Source organism: Rhinatrema bivittatum, chromosome 2 (assembly GCF_901001135.1).
Source record: "Rhinatrema bivittatum chromosome 2, aRhiBiv1.1, whole genome shotgun sequence".
Classification (NCBI taxonomy): domain Eukaryota; kingdom Metazoa; phylum Chordata; class Amphibia; order Gymnophiona; family Rhinatrematidae; genus Rhinatrema; species Rhinatrema bivittatum.
Genome location: NC_042616.1, coordinates 369,515,002 through 369,535,631, shown reverse-complemented (window position 1 = coordinate 369,535,631; position 20,630 = coordinate 369,515,002). Strand labels below are relative to the sequence as shown.

The following is a 20,630-nucleotide window of genomic DNA, read 5'->3' as shown; positions in this document are numbered from 1 at the left end:
GGAACGCGTCACCACGGTGCAGCAAGTCGCAATTCGTAGGGACATGGCTGCCACCTCAAAGGCTTGTTTCAGAATGGCGTCCTTGCGCCGGTCATGTGCATCCTTGAGGGCCGCCCCCCCTCCACCGGAATGGTGGTGCGCTTCACAATTGCGCTAACTATTGCGTCTACCTTGGGGCACGCCAGCAGCTCCTTGGTTGCCGGGTCTAAGGGGTACATGCCAGACAAGGCCCGACCCTCTTTGAATGAGGCCTCTGGCGCATTCCATTCCAGATCGATTAGCTACTGTGCTGCTTGTAGGAGGGGAAAATGATGAGCCGTTTGGCGCAGGCCCTCTAACAGGGGGTTCATTCTAGGTTCCCCTGGCGTGTCATGGCCCGGGATAGCCAGTTCCGACAGGCATTGAGAGACCAGGCCTGGGAGATCCTCTTTCAGAAAGAAGCGTCGAATGGTCCGATATAGTTCTATCCCCGAGGGAAGTTCTCCCTCCTCAGGGGGCTCGTCGTCTTCCTCAGAGCAATCTGAATCCCCATAAGCGGGGCTTCCGGGTGGCGAGTGGCTGTGCCTGGGTCTTGAGGGTCCAGGGACCGAGTCATCCGGTACGTATGGATCCGTTCGCGGATCAGACTGCATTCTGACAAAGGCATGAATCCCCTTGAATAATTCCACCCAGGAGAGTGAAGCAGGATCTGGCCTTAGGGGCACCAGGTCTCTCGGGTTCCCTGGTTGCTCACCGCAGCCTGCTAGGTCCGGGGTGTTTCCTGAGGAACTGGCAAGTGCGCTGGGCTGGGACCGGTCCTGGCCTGGAATTCCCCGGGCCTCCTCACATTGGGCACATAGGGAGTCTGCTTCCTCGCTCTGTGTGGCTCTGAGGTTGCATGCTGAGCAGAGGCTTAGAGCTCTTATGCCTGATTCTGGAGGTGCCGGCTCTGGGGACGCATGGGCTCTCTTATGCTCCATCTTGTCTGTTATCTTCTCCCAGCTGGAGTCTGCGCTTTGTAATATGCGCGAAAGATGTGCGCCTACCAATATGCGCTTATCCACGTGTGCCTGTCCATGTGCGCTTATCAACGTGCGCTTATGAACGGGCGCCTATCAACGGGCGCCTAGCAACGGGCGCCTAGCAACGGGCGCCTAGCAACGGGCGCCTAACAGTGTGCGCCTATCAACATGCGCCTATCAACATGCGCTTAGCAACATGCGCCTATCAACTTGCGCGTAGCTACGTACGCCTATCAACGTGCGCTTAGCGACATGCGCTTAGCAACGTGCGCCTATCAACTTGCGTGTAGCAATGGGCGCCTATCAACTTGCGCATAGCTACGTACGCCTATCAACGTGCGCGTAGCAACATTTGCCTATCAACGTGCGCTTAGCAACGTGCGCCTGTGCGTAGCAACATACGCCCAGCAACGTATGCCTATATCGAATATGCGCCCAAGTATTTTCGGGCGCCTAACCTAGACGCCCTTCGCCTGTGCGCTCAGTCTGGCCTGAGTGCTAGAGCGCGGCGACGAACCAGGGCCGAGGGCGACGGCGAGCAGGCAGGCAAGATGGCGACCTCCTTGGCGGGTTGCCACGTAGGCAGACTCCGCTGATCCTCGCTTCCTCTGAGACCAACAAGTAAAGATGTACGCCTTACCTTGTCTTCGGCGCTTCCCGGCTGCGACCTGGGCGGTCTCCGGCTGCGGGGGGAGAGGGTGATTACCGTTACCGCCGCACTCGAGGAAGTGCACCCGCTGCCTCTAGGCCGCGCCCGAACTCGTGTCACTCGGGGGCCAAGTCCTCGCCGGGACCAAGGCTGCCTCTAAGCTGCGCCCGAGCCCTTCTCACTCGGGGGCTAGATCCCTGCCACAAGTTGGCCACCGGACCGAGGCTCTTACCTCCGAGGGACCACGGAAATCGCCTCGGGAAACTCAACTGGGGGAGGGACCGAATGGTATCACCGCAGGAGTGCGGGGCTCGTCTTCAGGTAGGTTTCTTCTATGAATTTAGTCGTTAGAACTTGGAAAAACGCTCAGAGAGCGTGAGGTAGCTCCAAACTGCTTTGGAGACGGAAATTACTGAATTGCTGCACTTCCTGCGGGGTATATGTACCCGTGCTGACGTCAGATCAGTCTCCAACTGCTAGCACGAGCACACTATACCCACTTGTTTTGAGTCCATCTGCTACACGCTAGGAAAAGAGCTGTTTGAACAGCTGGGACCTAATTACACTAGCAACACTGGCAGATCTTTTCAATGCTGTGTTAGCGTCTGAAGTTCCAGAGAACATTTAATTGAATATAATTTTAGATTTCTATGCTGGCTTTATAACCAGTCAGCTATTTCAAAGCAGATCACATTTAAAAATTAGTGGAAATTGACAATTGATATTGAGAAAATTATCTCTATTTGTCCTCCAGAGGCTACAGATATTTAGTGTGAATCAAGCCCAAAGTTTAGGTAATAGATCCGGAATTAATTAGTGTGTGAAAAACAATGAGTCATAATCCATTAATGGACCACCACTCACCTGAATTATTTGGTCTCCACTTTTTTTGTGTGTCATATTCTTATCACTGCAAATAATTAAAAAAAAAAAAATCAATCAACTGTATTCAAACTATCTAAATTATTTCTCTTACAGATACCTAGTTAAAATGCAAATACTTCCATAGTAAATAATGTCAGCAAATATCCCTCAGAGAAATCTGAACTCCAACCCCATGCAAGTATTTCAACGGATGTGGTGAACTGGATTCAGTTTTACTCCTTGAAGATACACATAGTAAAGTTGTCCCTTACACATAAAATCCTATTTTATATTATACTTTTAAACTGTAATGTAGGAGGTCACGTGATGCAATGTACGGGGAAGACGTGATTTCCCTTCGCAGCACCAGCCCTCCATAATCCAGCCTCATCCACCAGCTAAATCGCAGTCTTTTGCATCCGGAATCTTGACGGAGAGTACCCTGACACTGGTCCCCTGGCGGTAAGGGCGATGGCATCCAGACTGAAAAAACCAGAAAAGGAGAAGGAAGCTCCGGAAGCATCACCTAATATGGCGCTGGATCCCCCTGCACTGCCACCAACGGCGGCGATCACGGACATCAAGGCGGCGATTTCTGAGTTGCTGGGCCCAGAATTAAAAACTATCTCGGCGAAACTCACAGAGCTTAATGTGGCGGTCGCAGGCTACTAGACCCGTTTTTCAAAGATCGAGCATGTGTCTGATCTCCAAGATGGCTGCCAAATCTCCTGGGATGACACTGCGGTGATCAAAGCTACACTGGAAAAACACACTGAGAGGTTTGAGGACCTTGAAAATAGGTTGCGGAGGTCCAACCTCTGCTTCCTAGGGCTCCCGGAGACTGGCTGAAAGGGAACTGCCGTCATTCGCCGCTGATGGACTGCGCGGAGCTGAAGTGAGATTTTGAGGGCAACCAGAGCAGGGAAATCCTTAAAGTATCAAAACCAGAGAATCTTAGTCTTTCAGGACTTCTCGGTGAATCTGGCCGCAAAAGTCGCACTATGGCTCTGCTATGCACACAACTCATTGAGGCAGGGTTTCGTGCTACTCTGGTTTATCCAGCCCGGCTCCGGGTCGCTATGAGGGACGGCATGTGCTGGTTTACCGAGGCTGAGGCCATTAGGAATTTTATGCGCTCTTCGCCTTCTTCAGCTCTGCGCAGTCCATCGGTGGCGAATGACGAGCAGGGGTAATGGAATTGGCGGCGGGCTTCGACACAAATTCCGACCTGGTTGCCTGCTACTTCAGATGTACAGCTGCTACTTGATTTTGCGCGGTTTTCTCCCAGTTTTACCCTTCCTAAGATGCCGACGGGACAGTGAGGAGCATTAATCTGCTGCAGCCTATAGTTCTGTCGGAGCCGTGGGACACTGATCCCAGGGGCTCTGCCCTATTAAAACTTTTCAGTGTACTCTGCTGTTTTGGTGCAATGCATTTTGAGGAGCTCTCATCTCATGCATTCAGTATATGCTGCGCTTACTATTATTGTTCTTGTTGCCAAATTTCTTGTTGTGGATGTGGCTGGAAGGGAAGGGGGGGGAGGGTGAGCGTCTCTGTTCATGGTGGTGACCTTCACTTTGTTAACTGAGGAACAAATAGGGTGGGGGGGGGGGGTTGAGGGGGAAGTGTAGGGTTGGGGGCCTGTTTTGGGTTTGTACAATATTCTGTTTTTATTCCATGCTGTGTAGTCTGCAAGCTGCTGTGCTCAGAACCTGTGTTTCAGTGACATGTGGGAGCCTTGGCTGGGTGGGTTCCTACGCTACCGAAATGATTTTGCCGGGTTTGACCCACTTTGGTCGAATAAATTGCTTCTAGTGGTGGCACTAGACTCCTATCCTGGAATGTCTGCGGAATAAATTCACCTATTAAGAAATCCAAAATTCTTAGTCATTTAAAGAGGAAACAAGTTGATATCGCCTTCCTCCAAGAGACCCATCTTACGGACAGTGAACACAGGAAACTGAAGGAGCTGGGTAGGGGACGTATATTTTGCCTCAGCCTCCTCTAAATCTGCTGGCATGGCGATATTGTTTAATAATCAGTTGCCCTTTAAGATCAAAAAAGAGACTGAAGACCCCCAAGGGCGCTGCCTTCTTTTGGTCACTCAAATACATGATCTCACACTGGTGTTATGTAATGTATACGCCCCTAAAAATTATACTCCTAGTTTTTCCCCGAGACCTCCAGTGTTTGTTGCTTCCATACTTGGATGATTTAATTATCCTGGGGGGTGATTTCAATGCAATTAGGGACTTGCAATTGGACAAATCTAAAGCAACTGCCAGAGATGCTGGAGCTAATAAGGGCCTGCTGCAGCTTGAGCGTTCGCTACATTTGGTGGATGCTAGGCGAGTGCTCCACTGTACAGGAAAGGACTTTCTGCATCTTTCACAGGCTCATGACACGTGGTCCCGCTTAGACTGTTTGTGAGTGCGTCCCTGTTTGCAAAGCTTGGTGATGCCTGTATAGGGGAGACACTTTTATCTGATCATGCTCCCATATGGCTGGACCTTCAGCTCTCTTCTATTCAATCTTCTAAACGTATCTGGCGATTTCCATATTTTTTAGTGGATGACCCTCAGTTCCAGGATTATTTAAGATCCAAATGGAAGGCTTAAGTGAGCTTTAGTGAGGAGCATACGATCAACCCCGTGCTTTTTTGGTACACTGCAAAGGTTGTTTTATGAGGTGATATCATCTCATATGAGGCGCAAGGCGCAAAATTCTAGATAAGAGACTTCTTGCCTTAAGCAGCCAATTGAAGAAAGTTAGAGGTTGGCTGGCTCATTTGAACCTCCCCGTAGATCGGGAGAACTATAAGACATTTGAAGGGGCGGTCAACTCTTTGCTCCACCAGAGGGCTAAAGAGAGTCTGCTTTACTATATCAGTTTCGCCTCCATCAATTTGGTAATAAGTCTGGGAAGCTTCTGAACAATATGCTTAAAACGGCACATCATTCCCGTCATATTAAAGACGTCAAGTCCCCAGGGGGACTGTTATTACTGACACCAATGGGATCCTTTCTCAGGTTCGTCAATTTTTCTCCACGCTCTATACCTCAGAGGGCTGGGATCCCGCAGCATGTCACCAGTTCTGTGCAAGATTTACTTTGCCTAGTCTCTCTGCAGCACAGAAAGAATAGCTAAATCGTCCCCTGGGGTGGAAGAGGTGCAATTGGCCATTAGGCAGGCAAAACGATTTAAAGCACCAGGCCCAGACGGCTTCACTGCAGAGTTCTATAAATGTCTGAGTGATCTGGTGGGGCCATTATTGGCCCGCACCTTTCCCGATTTAATCACCTTGGGGCATATCCAGCTCATGTCAATACGGCCCACGTTACCCTTATTGCCAAGCTGGGGAGGGATGCCCTTTCTTTGCCCTCCTATCGGCCGATTTCTTTGCTCAATGCTGATCAAAAACATTTGCTTTCTCACAGGACAAGCAGGATGGTAGCCCTCACATATGGGTGAGTACCGAGCTGAGGATGTCCGAACAGCAGCAAATGTACCCAACGGCGTGCAACAGGTACAACAACTGGGGTGGAATTTGGTAGAGGGTATCCTGAACCCCACCGGGCAGGCGGAAGGGTGTTGTTACGTCATGTTGGAAATAAGTTACGCAGGACAGATTGGCCGAAGATGGAATCTTGTCTTCTGGCTTTGTCCAAGCAATAGTGGGCTGCGAAAGTGTGGCGAGAACTCCAGGTGGCAGCCCTGCAAATGTCAGGAAGCAGCACCGATCGTAGGTGTGCTACTGAAGTCGCCATGGCCCTCACAGAGTGTGCTTTAACACGGTCTTCAAATGGAATGCCCGCTTGTTCATAGCAAAAGGATATGTAGTCCACCAACCAGGAGGAGAGAGTCTGCTTACCCACAGGCTTTCTCAACTTGTTAGGGTGGAAAGAGACGAACAATTGAGTGCTTTCCCTGTGGGCAGCTGTACGGTCTAGGTAAAACGCTAGGATCACGTTTACAGTCAAGGGTATGCAGAGCCTGTTCTCCTAGGTTGGCATGAGGCCTGGGAAAAAAGATAGGTAGTATGATGGATTGGTTTAGATGAAAATCTCAGATTACCTTAGGTAAGAATTTAGGGTGAGTGCGGAGTACCGCCCAGTCCTGCAGACGTGTACGGCTGATAGGTAACTAGAGCCTGCAATTCACTCACTCTGCGAGCTGAAGTGATAGCCAAAAGGAAAATCACTTTCCATGTGAGATATCGAAGTTCACAAGAGTGAAGAGGTTCGAAAGGCGGTTTCATGAGCCAACCGAGAACCAGATTAAGATCCCAAGAAGGGACCGGAGGACGCAGTGGAGGCTTGATGTGGAGCAAGCCTTTTAAAAAGCGTGTTACAAGGGGTTGCGCTGATAATGGGATATCCCCGAAACATTTATGGAAGGCGGCTACCGGACTGACATACATTCTGATGGAAGAGGTCTTTAGACCTGATTCTGACAAATGCCAAAGATAGTCCAGAAACTTCGGGATTGGACAGGAAAAGGGGTCAAGGGACTGAGAAGAGCACCATATTGTGACCCTTTTCCATTTGTAAGAGTAAGATTTTCTCGTGGAAGGCTTTCGTGAAGCAATCAAGACACGGGAAACTGGATCTGAAAGGTTAAGTGGTTGAAGGATTAACCGTTCAACATCCATGCCATCAGGGACAAGGCTTGAAGATTGGGATAGCGTAGGCACCCGTCATTTTGAGTGATCAGGAGCGGGTCCTTTCCCAAGGGAATGTGCCTGCGGATAGAGAGATCCTGAAGTATTGGAAACCACACTTGGCGTGGCCAGTGAGGTGCTATCAGGATCTTGGTTCCCTTGCCCTGAAGTAACTTCACGAGAGTCTTCGAGAGAAGAGGAAGTGGAGGGAATGCATAAAGCAGACTGGTTGCCCATGAGAGGGAGAATGCATCTCTGGGCTGAGAGTGTTCGCTGCAAATGAGGGAGTTGTCCATTTTGTGATTCTGAGGGGACGCAAAGAGGTCTATCTGATGATATACCCATTGATGGAAGATGGAGATCGCTACCGAGGGGTTGAGAGACCACTCGTTCAGTTGAAAGACGCGACTCAGGATGTCCACCAGCATATTGTCCACTCCCGGCAAGTAGGTAGCCCTGAGATACATCGAATGGGAGAGGGCTTACGCCCAAATCTGCGCAGCTTCCTGACACAGGACGAAGGAGCTTGTGCCTCCCTGTTTGTTGATGTACCACATGGCCACCTGGTTGTCCATCTGAATTAGGATGACCTAATTTGACAGGCGATCCTGAAAGGTCCTGAGAGCATATCTTATTGCTTGAAGTTCCAGGAAATTTATTTGGTGTTTGGCTTCCTCTGGAGACCAAGAGCCTTGTGTCTGCAGATCGGCTACGTGGGCTCCCCACCCGAGGTTGGAAGCATCGGTGGTGAGAATGATTTGAGGATTCGGAACCTGGAAGGGCAAACCCTGGAGGAGACTGGTTTGATTCTTCCACCAGGTGAGGGACAGATGGAGTGAGTCAGTGGCTTGGACAATGGTCAACAGAGGCTGAATAGCTTGAGTCCATTGAGACCTCAGAGTCCAGTGCATGAGCCTCATAGCCAAGCGGACGATTGGTGTGACATGGACAGAGGATGCCATGTGTCCCAGGAGGACTAGAAATTGGCTGCAGTCGCAGTGTGCTGAGATTGCAGTTGGTGAGCAAGAGACACAAGAGTCAGTGCTGATTGTCGAAGCAGGAAAGCCTTTGCCTGTAAGGTGTCCAAGTTTGCCCCAATGAACGATAAGGTTTGAGATGGGACTAAGTAGGATTTGTCTTAATTGACTAGAAACCCTAACGAAATTAGAGTATGTAAGGTTAAGACTGAGGGACGACAGAGCAGCTTGCTGAGTGGAAGCCCTGATTAACCAGTCATCCAGATAGGGGTAGACGTGAACACCTTTTGTCCTGTATCTGCTTAAAGATGACCCTGTTATATTGGGTCATATAAAGTTGATAAGCAGCAATTCGGGAGATGAGCATGGCCCCTTGGAATACTTGGTGACCAATGTTGTCTAGGAATTTTTTTTCCTTACCAGGAGGGGTAGACGAGTGAGGTTTTGACCTTTTTGCCCTCTTTTGTGCAGACTCTCCCACGGCCGAGTGGTGATCAAGCTGTGACTTCTGAAAACCTGGGGCTGACAGTACTAAATAAGTAGTGTCAGCTTTCCTGTGTACTGGAGCAATTGTTCCTGGATTTTTCCAGTTCTTTTTGAGAAGATCAAGAAGAACCTGGTGGACGGGAATAGAGGTTATTACCTTGGGGGCATCCAGGAATTAGAGCAACTCCATCATCTGGTGCCTATCATCCTGTTCCGTTTGCAATTGAAAAGGAACCAATTCAGCCATTTCCTTCACAAAATTTATAAATGAGAGGTCCTCTGGAGAACGCTTTCTTCTCTCAGTGGGTGAAGGTAAGTCATCAGTGTCTGATGAGGTATCATCTCCCCAGGTATCGTAAGGATCAACACCCTTTCCTCTAGGAAGTAGAGGGTGACAGGGTGGTTGGATAGCTGAAGGTCCTGGTCTAGGCTCCGAAGGAATCGGAGAAATTATCGGAGGCACCGACGATGGCATTAAGGGCATCGATGGATGGATCGGTGGCGCCGATGAACGTATTGGCACCGATGGTTGGATCGGTGGCAAGGGACGTACAGGCATCGATAGCTGAGGCATAACTCCGGATGGAGGAATGCAGAATGGTGTTTCTCCTCCCGATGATGCTGTCAGTGGGGAGGGCATCGGAGCCATCGGAGACCCAGGATCCATCGGTGGAAAAGCAGCCATAAGCGCTTCCATCCTGGATAGCAGCGATGCCAGCGCTGCCAGAATCAGGTCGATGATCGGTTCCACAGTCTTTGCCGGTGGAACCTGGAGACGTTGCATCGTCTTGTCGATGGCCTCCTGAACCATCCGGACCAGTTCTTCTCGGAGACCTGGAGTAAGTAGCCCTGGCTCCAGAACAGAAGGAGGCAGAAGGAGGCAGAGGCATAGCCGGAGGGTCCACCGTTAAAGGCGGAGTCGCGGCTCCCGATCCCCGATCAGGTGAGGGTCGCCTTGGAGACCCGGTCTCAGGAATGGTTGGTGCCTTTCCTGGACGGGGCTTCTTCGACAGCGGCCCGGATGATGGCAAGGTCGATGATTTCGCTCCCTCGATGGTCCGAGTCTTACGATGCCAATGGCGATGTTTCTCCCTTCGATCCCCTCGATCCTGAGGGGGAGTAGAGTGTGTCGATGGCCGAGAAGTCGTCGATGCTGGTCGGTCACCGGTCGGTGGTCGATGCTGGCGCGAAGTCGACGGTGCCGGTTCCGACTATGTCGATGCAATGGACGGAGTCGGGGTTTGACCACGAAAGAGAAGTTCCATCTTCTCCATTCTGGCATTGTGACCCTTCGGTGTCATCAGGGCACATTTGGTGCAGGTCAAGACATCGTGCTCGCATCCTAAACAGATTACACAGACTTTATGGGTGTCTGTGATAGACATGGTGCGGGTACAGTCCGAGCACAGCCGAAACCCCGACGCCATGGCAAAAATTTAGCCGCGGTACAGTGGACGGCCAGTAGACCGCGAAGGCTAAACTTGACGGTAATCAACGGGAAACGGGTAAAAACTTACCGAAGTACCGCGTACTTATAAAAGGTAGAGGGGGGACCCCCGTGGGGCAATTTAACTTTTAGTAATTCTGAGGAAAAATCCTGTCAGGAATCTCTTCAGAGCTCCTTTACTGCGAGGCTACAGCTGCGCGGAAAAAAGAAGACTGAAGGGGGACCCCTGCTGGCTGCAGGGTTAGTGCCATCCTGGGCATGCCCAGTAGGGGCCAAAGTTATGGAAACTTTGACAGAAGTTTTCCATGATTGGGCTCCATCCTGTGATGTCACCCATATGTGAGGACTACCATCCTGCTTGTCCTGTGAGAAAACCCCTATCTTTTGATCAGCTTTGATGCAGAGAAAGCATTTGACCTGGTAGAGTGGGATTATCTATTCTACGAGTTACGGGCTATGGGGTTTGCGGGTCTGTTTTATGATACTGTGCAGCTCTTATATCAGGATCCCAAGGCGGTAATTATTGCCAACCGGTCGCAGCCTGAGGAATTTTCAATCTCTCGCGGTACCCAGCAGGGCTGCCCGCTTTCAACTCTGTTGTTCCTATTGCAGTTGAAGTCTCTTCTTTTATCTATTTTACATACCCCGAGGGTGAGAGGTATCAAGATGCATTCGGAAGTGTTTAAGTATGCGGCTTTCGCAGATGATATTCTGATATTTCTGGCGGACCCACCCCGCTCCCTTCAACCCTTAATGCAATTATTTTTGGATTTTGGCCAGTTTGCGGGTCTGAGTCTTAATTACGACAAGTCAGAAGCCCTGGCCTTTCCGGATACTCTCAGGGAGTAGTGGCCTGGATCCTTCCCGTTGCAATGGGCGGAAGGCTCTTTTTGATATCTTGGGAATATCATCCCAAGTACTCCCAGTAATTTGTATAATCTGAATATTGCTCCCCTGCTTAAGCGGTCTGTGGAAAAATTGCACACCTGGCGGGGATTGCCCCTTTCATTGGGAGGCAGGGTCAATTTATTTAAGATGCTGTTATTACCTAAATAGTTATATGTACTACAAAATGTACCTTTATCTCATAGATGTCAAGACCTGCTCTATTTTGATAAAGAACTGCGTGGTTTCCTCTGGAGAGGAGGTAAACCTAGAATACCCTTGGCGGGGCTTCAGGAACGATGGGGGGCGGGTGGACTGGGGCTTCCAGATCTAGGTCTGTACAATGTGGCGGAGAATCTTCGTATACTTAGGGATTGGCTTTTGGGGCAGACTAATCATGTACAAATTTTGGCTGAGCAAACCTTGGTAGCACCTCTGGCTCCCTTCGCTGCTCTCCCATCATTTTTAGTTCACTCTCCCTCGATCCAACCCCTATGCCTCGCTTGGAGGGCTGTGATCAAGATATTGTAGATACTTTGGCTGTGCGCCTACCTGTTGCCAATTCAGGACAATGTCTGGCTCCCAAACAGCGGGCTTCCGGCTATGGCAGACGCATGGAATTTCACAATTGGGTCACTTAATCAATAGCGATGGGCAACTTTTACCCTTTTCAGAATTGCGGGTAATGTATCAGTTGGGGATGGACCAGGTCTTCTATCTCCAGATCCAACATTACCCCCTACGTCCCAGTCCTCTGTGGTTTTTCATTCTTTGGACAAAGATATTTATGTTAGATAACCAACATTCTCTTTCTTTGTCCCAATACTATAGAAAGCTTAAAGCCCTTACTCGGCAAAAAACATATGCAGTACTGGTTGATCGATAGAATGGGTATGGAGTGTTTGTTCTTATTGCGATGTGTGTAAGCGTCCTGGAGGTCTAGAGAGCAGAGCCAGTCTCTCCTTTGTAGAAGGGGGAGGAAGGAACCTAAGGTCACCATCTTGAACTTTTTTCTTTGGAGGAACTTGTTTAGGGCCCGAAGATCTAGTATCGGGCGAACGCCACCTGACTTTTTTGGGATTAGAAAATACCGAGAGTAGAATCCGAGGCCCTGTTGAGAGTAGGGCCCTGGTTCTATTGCTCTGGACTGGAGGAGGAGGGAAATCTCCTGTTCCAGGAGTGGCGAATGGTCTAATATTCCCCACGTCAGCAGAGGTGGGGGAGTCCGGTGGAATGGCAAGAAAGTGGAGATGATAACCTTGAGTTATAATGGTGAGCACCCACTGGTCTGTGGTGACAGAGTGCCAGATGTGGCTGAAGTGGCACAATCGGCCTCCCACTGGTACATGCATTAGTGGAGTCTGAATGCTGCTCTCTAGAAAAAAGTAAAAAACCAGATGCTGGACATGGTTGAGGAGTTGTTTGCGGTTTTTGCCTGCGAGGTTGCCTGGACCTGCCTTTCTGGTAAGGCTTAGTAGAGCGACCTTTGGACGGAGGAGAAGATTTCCTTTGGCGGTAAAATGATTTCTTGGGCTCCTTTCTGAATGTTTGCTTAGCAGGATATTCAGAAGGTACCAAGGAGAGTTGGCGAAGAGTCTCATGGTGATCCTTGAGTTGTGCCACTGTCTTTTGTATTTGCTCACCAAAAAGATTATTTCCAGTGCAAGGCAAATAAGACAAATTTAGCCAGGCCCATCGCCTTGCAGAAATGGTTGTTGCTGAAACCCTGGAAGCGGTGTCAAAAACATCATAGGCAGATCTTATCTCATGCTTGCCTGCTTCTAAACCCTTTTGAGCTAGGGCATGCATTTGGTTTTGAGACTGTTGAGGTAGGGACTCAGCAAAGTCCTGTATTTGTTTACAGAGGACCCTGTTGTACTGGGTCATATAAAGTTGATAAGAGGCAATGCAGGATATAAGCATTGCCCCTTGAAAGATACGGCGACCTATAGCATCCAGGAATTTGTTCCTTTCCTGGAGGATAGGAAGAATGAGGCTTGGATCTTTGGGCTGACAACCACTGAATGGTGGTCCAATTGGACTTCTGGAAACCAGGAGTTGACTGGACTAGGTATGTAGTGTCAGCTTTCCGATTGACTGGTGCCATAGAACCAGGATGTTCCCAATTTCTTTTGAGAAGATCCAGGAGGACATCATGGATGGGAATAGATGTTAGTTCTTTAGGAGCATCTAAAAACTGAAGAAGCTCCATCATCTTATGTCTATCATCTTGTTCTGTCTAAAGTTGAAAAGGAACCACTTCAGCCATTTCCTTCACAAAATTAATGAAGGACAAGTTCTCTGGTGGAGAATGCTTCCTGCTTTCAGCAGGAGAGGGTGGCGATGGCAAGTCATCGGTATCCTAGGATGAATAGTCAGTCCAGGTATCGTAGGGATCATCTCCAGCACCCCCAGTATCCTTGGAGGGACGAAAAATTGGTATACCTGAAGGTCCCGGGCGAGGCACCGAAGGCATCGATGATGTCACCGGTGGCACCGATGGTGGCACCGAGGGCATCGATGGATGCGTTGGTGGCACTGATGGAAACAAAGATGCAATCGGTGAAACCGATGATCTAGGCATCGGAAGGATTCCCGATGGCAGAAGGGTGTTTCTCCTTCTTCTGTCGATGAAAGAGGAATCTGAGAGGAAGGCACCGGGTCCATTGGAGTCATCGGATCCAGAGGAAAAGCAGTGATCAGCGCTTCTATTCTCGTAAAAGTGCTAGTGCTGCTGGAATGGGATCTGCTACCGGTTCACGCATCGGTACCGGTATCGGCGTCAATGGAACCTTGAAGCCTTGCATTTCTCTGCCGATGGCCTCCTGAATCATCTGAACCAGTTCCTCCCAGAAACCTGGAGCATGGAGCCCCGATGCCGGAGGAGGCGGAGGCGTAGCAGGAGGGACCACCATTGCAGGTGGAACCGCGGCTCCTATCACCGGTCCCGGTGAAGGTTGCCTTGGTGACCCTGAACCAGATAGGGACAGTGTCTTTTCTGGACGGGCTTTCTTCGATGGCGGTTCAGATGATGACGACGTCGAGGCCTTGCCTGCGTCGACGGTCTGAGACCTGCAATGTTGATGCCGATGCTTTTCTCGGTCACCTCTGTCCTTTTCATGAGGGGGAAACAAAGGGTGTCGAAAGCGGTGGAGTCGTCTATGCTGATCGGTCACCGGCCGGTGCCTGATGATGGTGTGACGTAGACGGTGTCGGTTCAGACGACGGCGATGCTATGGACGGCGTCGGGGTTTTTGACCGAAAGAGAATTTCCATTTTCTCTATTCTAGACTTGCGACCTTTAGGTGTCATGAGGGCACATTTGGTGCAAGTAAGGACATCATGCTCGCTATCCAGACACATTACACATACCTGGTCAGGGTCAGTAATGGACATTGTGCGGGTGCAGTCCGGGCATCGACGGAACCCCGACGCCATGGCCTGTGAAACAATTTAGCCACGGTGTGGTCGACAGCCAGTAGGCCATGAAGGCCAAAGTCGATAGGAATCGGGTAAAAAACTTACCGCGGACGTAAAAATGAAAGAGGGGGACCCCTGTGGGGTAGAAAGTTGAATAGTAATTCCGTGAGGAAATTTCCTGTCAGGAATCTCTGTGCAGCTGCTTAAGCCATGTGGCTACTGCTGCGCAGAAAAAATAAGACTGAAGGGGGACCCCTGCTGGTTGGAGGGTTAGTGCCACCCTGGACATCCCCAGTAGGTGCCAGTCAAAGTTCTAGAAACTGTCAAAAGTGTTCCGTGATTGGGCTCCATCCTGTGATGTCACACATATATGAGGATTACCATCCTACTTGACCTGTGAGAAAAGTTTTTATGGCGGGTATATGTGTCCGCCCATATTGCCTGTCATTCAGGAATTTCCGTGTCAGCTCTGTGTGGCAAGTGTAACAGGGTCATTGGTACTTTGTCCCATTCTTTTTGGGTATACCCGCCTCTATGACGATTTTGGGGTTGTATCGCCATCTATCTTATGGCCTTTACAGGGGACTTCCCTCCCCATCACTCCTTTGTTATTTCTTTTTGGTTGTCTCCCCAGTCTACCGATGAGGAGGAGCCCTCGCCTATTTATTCTGAAAGCATGCTTAGTGGGAAAGAAAGTGATATTACTACACTGGCGGGGTACTGAGTGCCCTTCTTTTGGACCTGGCGTAACCAACCACATGATGCGAATGGATGATTTGAGTTTGCGAGCCTCCCCTCGGCTACGCAGAAAGTTCTTGATCATATGGGATCCTTACTTGCAGGCACTGCCGCACAGGTCTAGGAGTTTGATCCTTAATGACTGATTTGCTATTCATCCTTCGACCTGAACTTGACCTCTTTGCTGGGGACGTCTTGGAGCTTGACTGCGCAGCATGGATTTCTTGAAGTCATTGTTTGGGGTGAGTGGGAGGGGGGAGGGGAGGGGGCATGTAACTGGCTTAGTCTCATGGACAGATTATCAATATTTGTGGCTTTTGTCTGGAGAGAGTCAAGAGTTTCAGCTCTCCCGAACCGTTTTGTTTATTATGTAATCTGCCTTAAAAACTAATAAAAATGTTTAACAATAAACTATAACGTTTGTGTATACCTACAAACAGCATGAATTTTACTGGTTATGTGATATATACATTTTTTTAATAAATTTACTGCGCTCATCATTTCTTCTAATACTCAAAAATAAGATTAAGCAAAGGCAAATTTGCAAACCCTGAATTCTTTTAGTTGATCTTCAAAAATGTACCACACTGTACATATCCTCATTTATTTATTTATTTAATCGTTTTTATATACCGAAGTTTAGCTAAATGCCTTCACTCCAGTTTACATTTGGAACAACACAATACATGTAAAGAGACCATAGGAACGCAATACTGTAAACTGTCAGAGAAGGGAGTTATAAATAATGATATAGTAAATAACGTAAAATTACGTAAAATAAGTAAAAATGTGCGCATTGGGCGCACTTTTTTTTCGGATCGTGGGAATAGATAATAGCCTCATCAACAGGCATTTACATGTGAAGCACTATTGGAGAAATTACTGACCTGATAATTTCGTCTTCCTTAGTGTAGACAGATGGACTCAGAATCAATGGGTATAGTATACTCCTGATAGTAGATGGGAGACGGAGTCAGATTTCAAAGCTGACGACAGCCTACATATACCCGTGCAGGAAGCTTAGCTCTTAAGTATTCTCCACGAAAAGCAATTGTGGATATATGTGCGCTTTAATAACTTGATTAATTTGGTTAACTTGATTAATTACGACTGGTTCAACCGCCAGTGCACTCAACCGAATAACGCCAACACCCGGCAACTATCGGTGTTTGGAACTAGGGGTAATACCTGGCTTACCCATGTTTGTCTTGTTCTCGGGGTTTGTCACCATAGGTTCCCAGATTCTGGGGCAGCCGTGGGCGGAGTGCTGAGTCCATCTGTCTACACCAAGGAAAACGAAATTTATCTATTTATTTATTTATTTAAGTCTTTTCTATACCGTCGTTTAGTAGTTTCCATCACAACTGTTTACAATAGGCACAAACAAATAATGATGCTGAAACGTTACTTTACACAAGTGCCATATCGGTCCGGTACATAGTTTTTTAAAATAAGATAAATGTAGTGTGATAAGATACTGTACAGTGTTTTTTTTTCCGGAATTAAAAAGCAATGCTAACTTTATCAGTGTCACTTTATCTTATAGTGATGGATGATCAAACAAAGTAACAAAATAAATAAATAAATAAAATACAGCTACACACGTATCGCTTGTGGTGTTGTGTGTTTGATTTTCATTTGTTCATATCTCGCACTTCACCGGCTTCACTATTCAGGTAAGTAATTTCTCCATTTCCTAGCAAGTAGCCAGATGGACTCAGGACCAATGGGATGTACAAAAGCTACTCCTGAACAGGGTGGGAGGCTGCCCATGGCCCACTTAGTACTGCCCTTGCAAAGGTTGTGTCCTCCCGGGCCTGGCCAGGTGGTAAAACCTGGAGAAGGTATGTATGGAGGACAACGTCGCCGCACGACAGATCACAGCATCTTTGTTTCCGCCCAGGACACTGCCTGGGCCCTTGTAGAATGGGGGCTTCCCTGCCTCTACGTAGGCCGCCTTGATTACTTCTTTGATCCAGCAGGCTATGGTTGCCTGCGAGGCCGCTTCCCCCTGTGAAGAACGAATAGGTGGTCCGTCTTTCGCACAGATGCCGATCTTTCCAGGTATCGAACTAGGAGTCTGCAGACATTTAGATGGCGAAGACGGTGTGAGTCTTCAGAGTCCTTATATGTTCGTCTGGAGATGGCAGCGAGATGGTTTGGTTTAGATGAAACTGAGAAACCACTTTCGATTCCTGACAGGAATGCACTTGAAGCTCGGAGATGCGACGGGCTGAACATATTGCCACTAGGAATGCAGTCTTCAAGGTCAAGAACCATAGTGACAGACCGCGTGTTGGAAGTTCCCGCTAGGAAGTCTAGTACTAGATTGAGATTCCATAGGGGCAACGGCCACCTTAAGGGTAGTCTGATTTGTTTGACCCCTCTCAGGAAGCGGGAAACATCTGGGTGGGTTGATAGACTGATGCCGTCCACTTTAGCTCTGAATCAGGCCAGCGCGGCCATCTGAACCTTGAGGGAGTTGAGAGACAACCCCTTCTTCAAGCCGTCCTGCAGAAATTCCAGGATCATGGGAATTTTGACTGCCCGAGGAAGATCTCGCGGTCCTCACACCAGGCTTCGAATTCTCTCCATATTCGTATGTAAGCTAGTGATGTGGAGAACTTGCGTGCTCAAAGCAAGGTGTCAATTACTGCCTTAGAGTATCCGCTTTTCTTCAGGCGAGTCCTCTCAAGGGCCAGACCCTAAGAGAAAATTGAGTCAGGTCTTCGTGGAGGATTGATCCTTGCCGGAGAAAGTCCCTGTGTGGAGGTAGGCACAGAGGGTTCCCCGCAAGAAGTCTTCGCAAGACTGCGTACCATGGCCTTTTTTTTTTCATTTAAATTTTATTGGCAACAGTACAAATGTCATGGCAATATAATCCAAAGAAATATACATTTGTAACCTTCAATAAACCTTTTACAACATTTTGGCTTGCCTTTCCATTTTTTCTTTCTTCCCCCCCTCCCTCATGGTGTATGAGAGCTCATTCTGTAGAGGTGAGAGACACCGCTTTCTCAGGAAAATCTAAGAATGTTTGCCATGCATCCCTTGTCCATGCTGGTTCAGTCACAACAGTCCTAGCTCTCTCTTTTATGCCTACTGATCCCAATGGGTCTGTACTCCCATCTACCCGTGTTCTATTTTCCATCATCATCTCAATAATCTTTATACCACTTTAGAAAGGGTTCCCAAATTAAAACATGTCTTGCCACCGTATCCTGCTGTTGAGCCCTCAGATAATACCAAGAATGCATGAGCCATAGCCTATGTATGACAGATAGCGCTGCTGGTGGTCCATCCTGTCGCCAGTGAGCCGCCAACTCCTGCCGGGCAGCACTAAGCACGTGATGTATCAATGTCCTCACTTTCATTGGCCACGTCCCTGGGTAGTCGGACAGTAAAAAAAAACCTCCGGTTCAAAAGCCACTATAATATGTAACATTTGTAATATCAGCTGCTGTATCCACTGCCAATACGGTACGATCCTGCTACAGTTCCACCAAATATGTAGGTATGTTCCCACTTGTTTACACTTCCTCCAGCACCTAGACTCCTGTGTAGGATAAATGGAATGCAGTTTAGCAGGAGTAAGGTACCATCGAGACAGCACTTTATAATTAGTTTCCATTATGTTAGCAGAAATAGATCTTTGGGATAATTGGAGAAAGCATTGTCTCCATCTTGTCGCAGTCCATTGTATATTTAAGTCCCGCTCCCATTCCCGCTGGAACCGATACAGGGTCTGGCCCGGCTTTGACAGCCAAACATAAATATTTGAAATAGTGCCTTTCAAATCCTCCAGATTATTGCACAGACTTTCAAAGGCCGAACGCTGCCTACTCACATTCTCCTTGATATATGGATCCTGGAGACAGTGTCGCAATTGCAAATAATGATAATACTCCACATCTGGAAGACCATGTCGACGTTGCAATTCCTCAAATGCAAGAATGTTGAGTCCTGTATCAATTGTCCATAACCCCAAATCCCCCATTTATTCCACATAAAATAACCAGTACCCCCTTGTTTTACCCAACACCTTTGTTTATAGAAACCAATGGGTAAGAGTGGTGTAACCAACTCTTTCCCCGACAATATGATCCTGCACTTCTGCCATATCCTTCATTTCTCCATTTCCTTGTCCTTGACTTTCAGTGGGAGCCCCCAAACTGTACAATACATGGAGTCTCCACTACCCGTGGTTTGCTCTAACTTAGCCCATGGTTTAAGTGTTCTCCCTGCGGACCATTCTGGGATTACACATAATTGGGCTGCCTGATAATACTTAAGAAAATTTGGAACAGCAAGCTCCCCTTCCTCACGAGCTCTATGCAGCACCTGCCTCGCAATTCGCGGTGGCCTCCTGCGCCATATAAAATGAAAAACCTTGGCCTGTAGGGTTTTCAAGAATTTAGTGGGCAACTCTATCGGCAGCGTTTGAAAAAGATACAGCCACCTCGGTAGCACATTCATTTTTATCACTGCTATTCTCCCCACCCATGATAGCCTATAAGGATACCAAATATCGAGGTCTCTAACCATTTGCTCCATCAATGGGGTATAGTTAAGTGTGAATAACTTTCTCCAGGTCACGCTCATATTAATTCCCAGATATTTTAATCCCTGCTTAGCCCATTTAAAGGGGAACTGTTCTTGGAGTTCATGGATCTGCGTGTCCAGCAACGTAACGTTCAGGATCTCCGTTTTAGTCATATTGACCTTAAAACCAGATATAGAGCTAAACTTATCTAATTCTCGGACCAATACTGGCAAAGTGAGTTGAGGATATGCAACCGAGAACAAAATATCATCAGCAAATAATGTTATTTTGTATTGTTCTCCCCCACTTGCAATCCCCTTAATATCCCCATTTTGTCGTATTAATGCAGCAAAAGGTTCCATAAACAGTGCAAATAGAAGTGGGGATAGGGGGCACCCCTGTCTGGTACCTCTCCCCAAATCAAACTGGGTGGAGTAAGAACCATTGACTTTTATACAGGCTTTGGGTGTGGAATACATGGTCCTAATCCACTGTTGAAAATTATTACCAAAACCGACCTCTCTCAGGACCCCAAATAGGAACCCCCAATGAACCCTGTCAAAAGCCTTTTCTGCATCTACTGCCATTAATACCAAGGGGGTTTTATTCCTTCTTGCAGTCCACATCAAGTTCACCACTTTTCGAATATTGTCCCCTGCTTGTCTACCCTGTATAAATCCAGATTGGTCTGGATGTATAAGCAAAGGCAATACCATATTTAGCCTGCGCGCCAACACCTTAGCCAGTATCTTTAAATCTAAATTAAGCAGGGAGATAGGGCTATACGATCCACATAGCGACTTATCCTTTCCCGGTTTAGGCAACACCGTAATACCCGCTAAACTCATAGAAGCGGGTAAAGTGGATGTCTTGAGAAGATCATTATATACCCCTTGCAGATATGGAATAAGAAGGTCCTTAAATTTTTTATAAAATAACCCTGTAAAACCATCAAGGCCC

At 48.1% G+C, this 20,630-nt stretch overlaps 1 protein-coding gene across 8 annotated transcripts in view; it reads right to left on the bottom strand.

Moving 5' to 3' along the window:
* The window catches only part of LOC115084722, a 664,924-nt gene that overhangs the window by 248,639 nt on the left and 395,655 nt on the right, over positions 1 to 20,630 (bottom strand). For all 8 annotated transcript variants that reach the window (XM_029589949.1, XM_029589957.1, XM_029589951.1 and 5 more), the window contains one exon: positions 2,515 to 2,560. In XM_029589949.1, the coding sequence (XP_029445809.1) occupies positions 2,515 to 2,560 (46 nt within the window). The remainder of the gene's footprint in view (positions 1 to 2,514; positions 2,561 to 20,630) is intronic.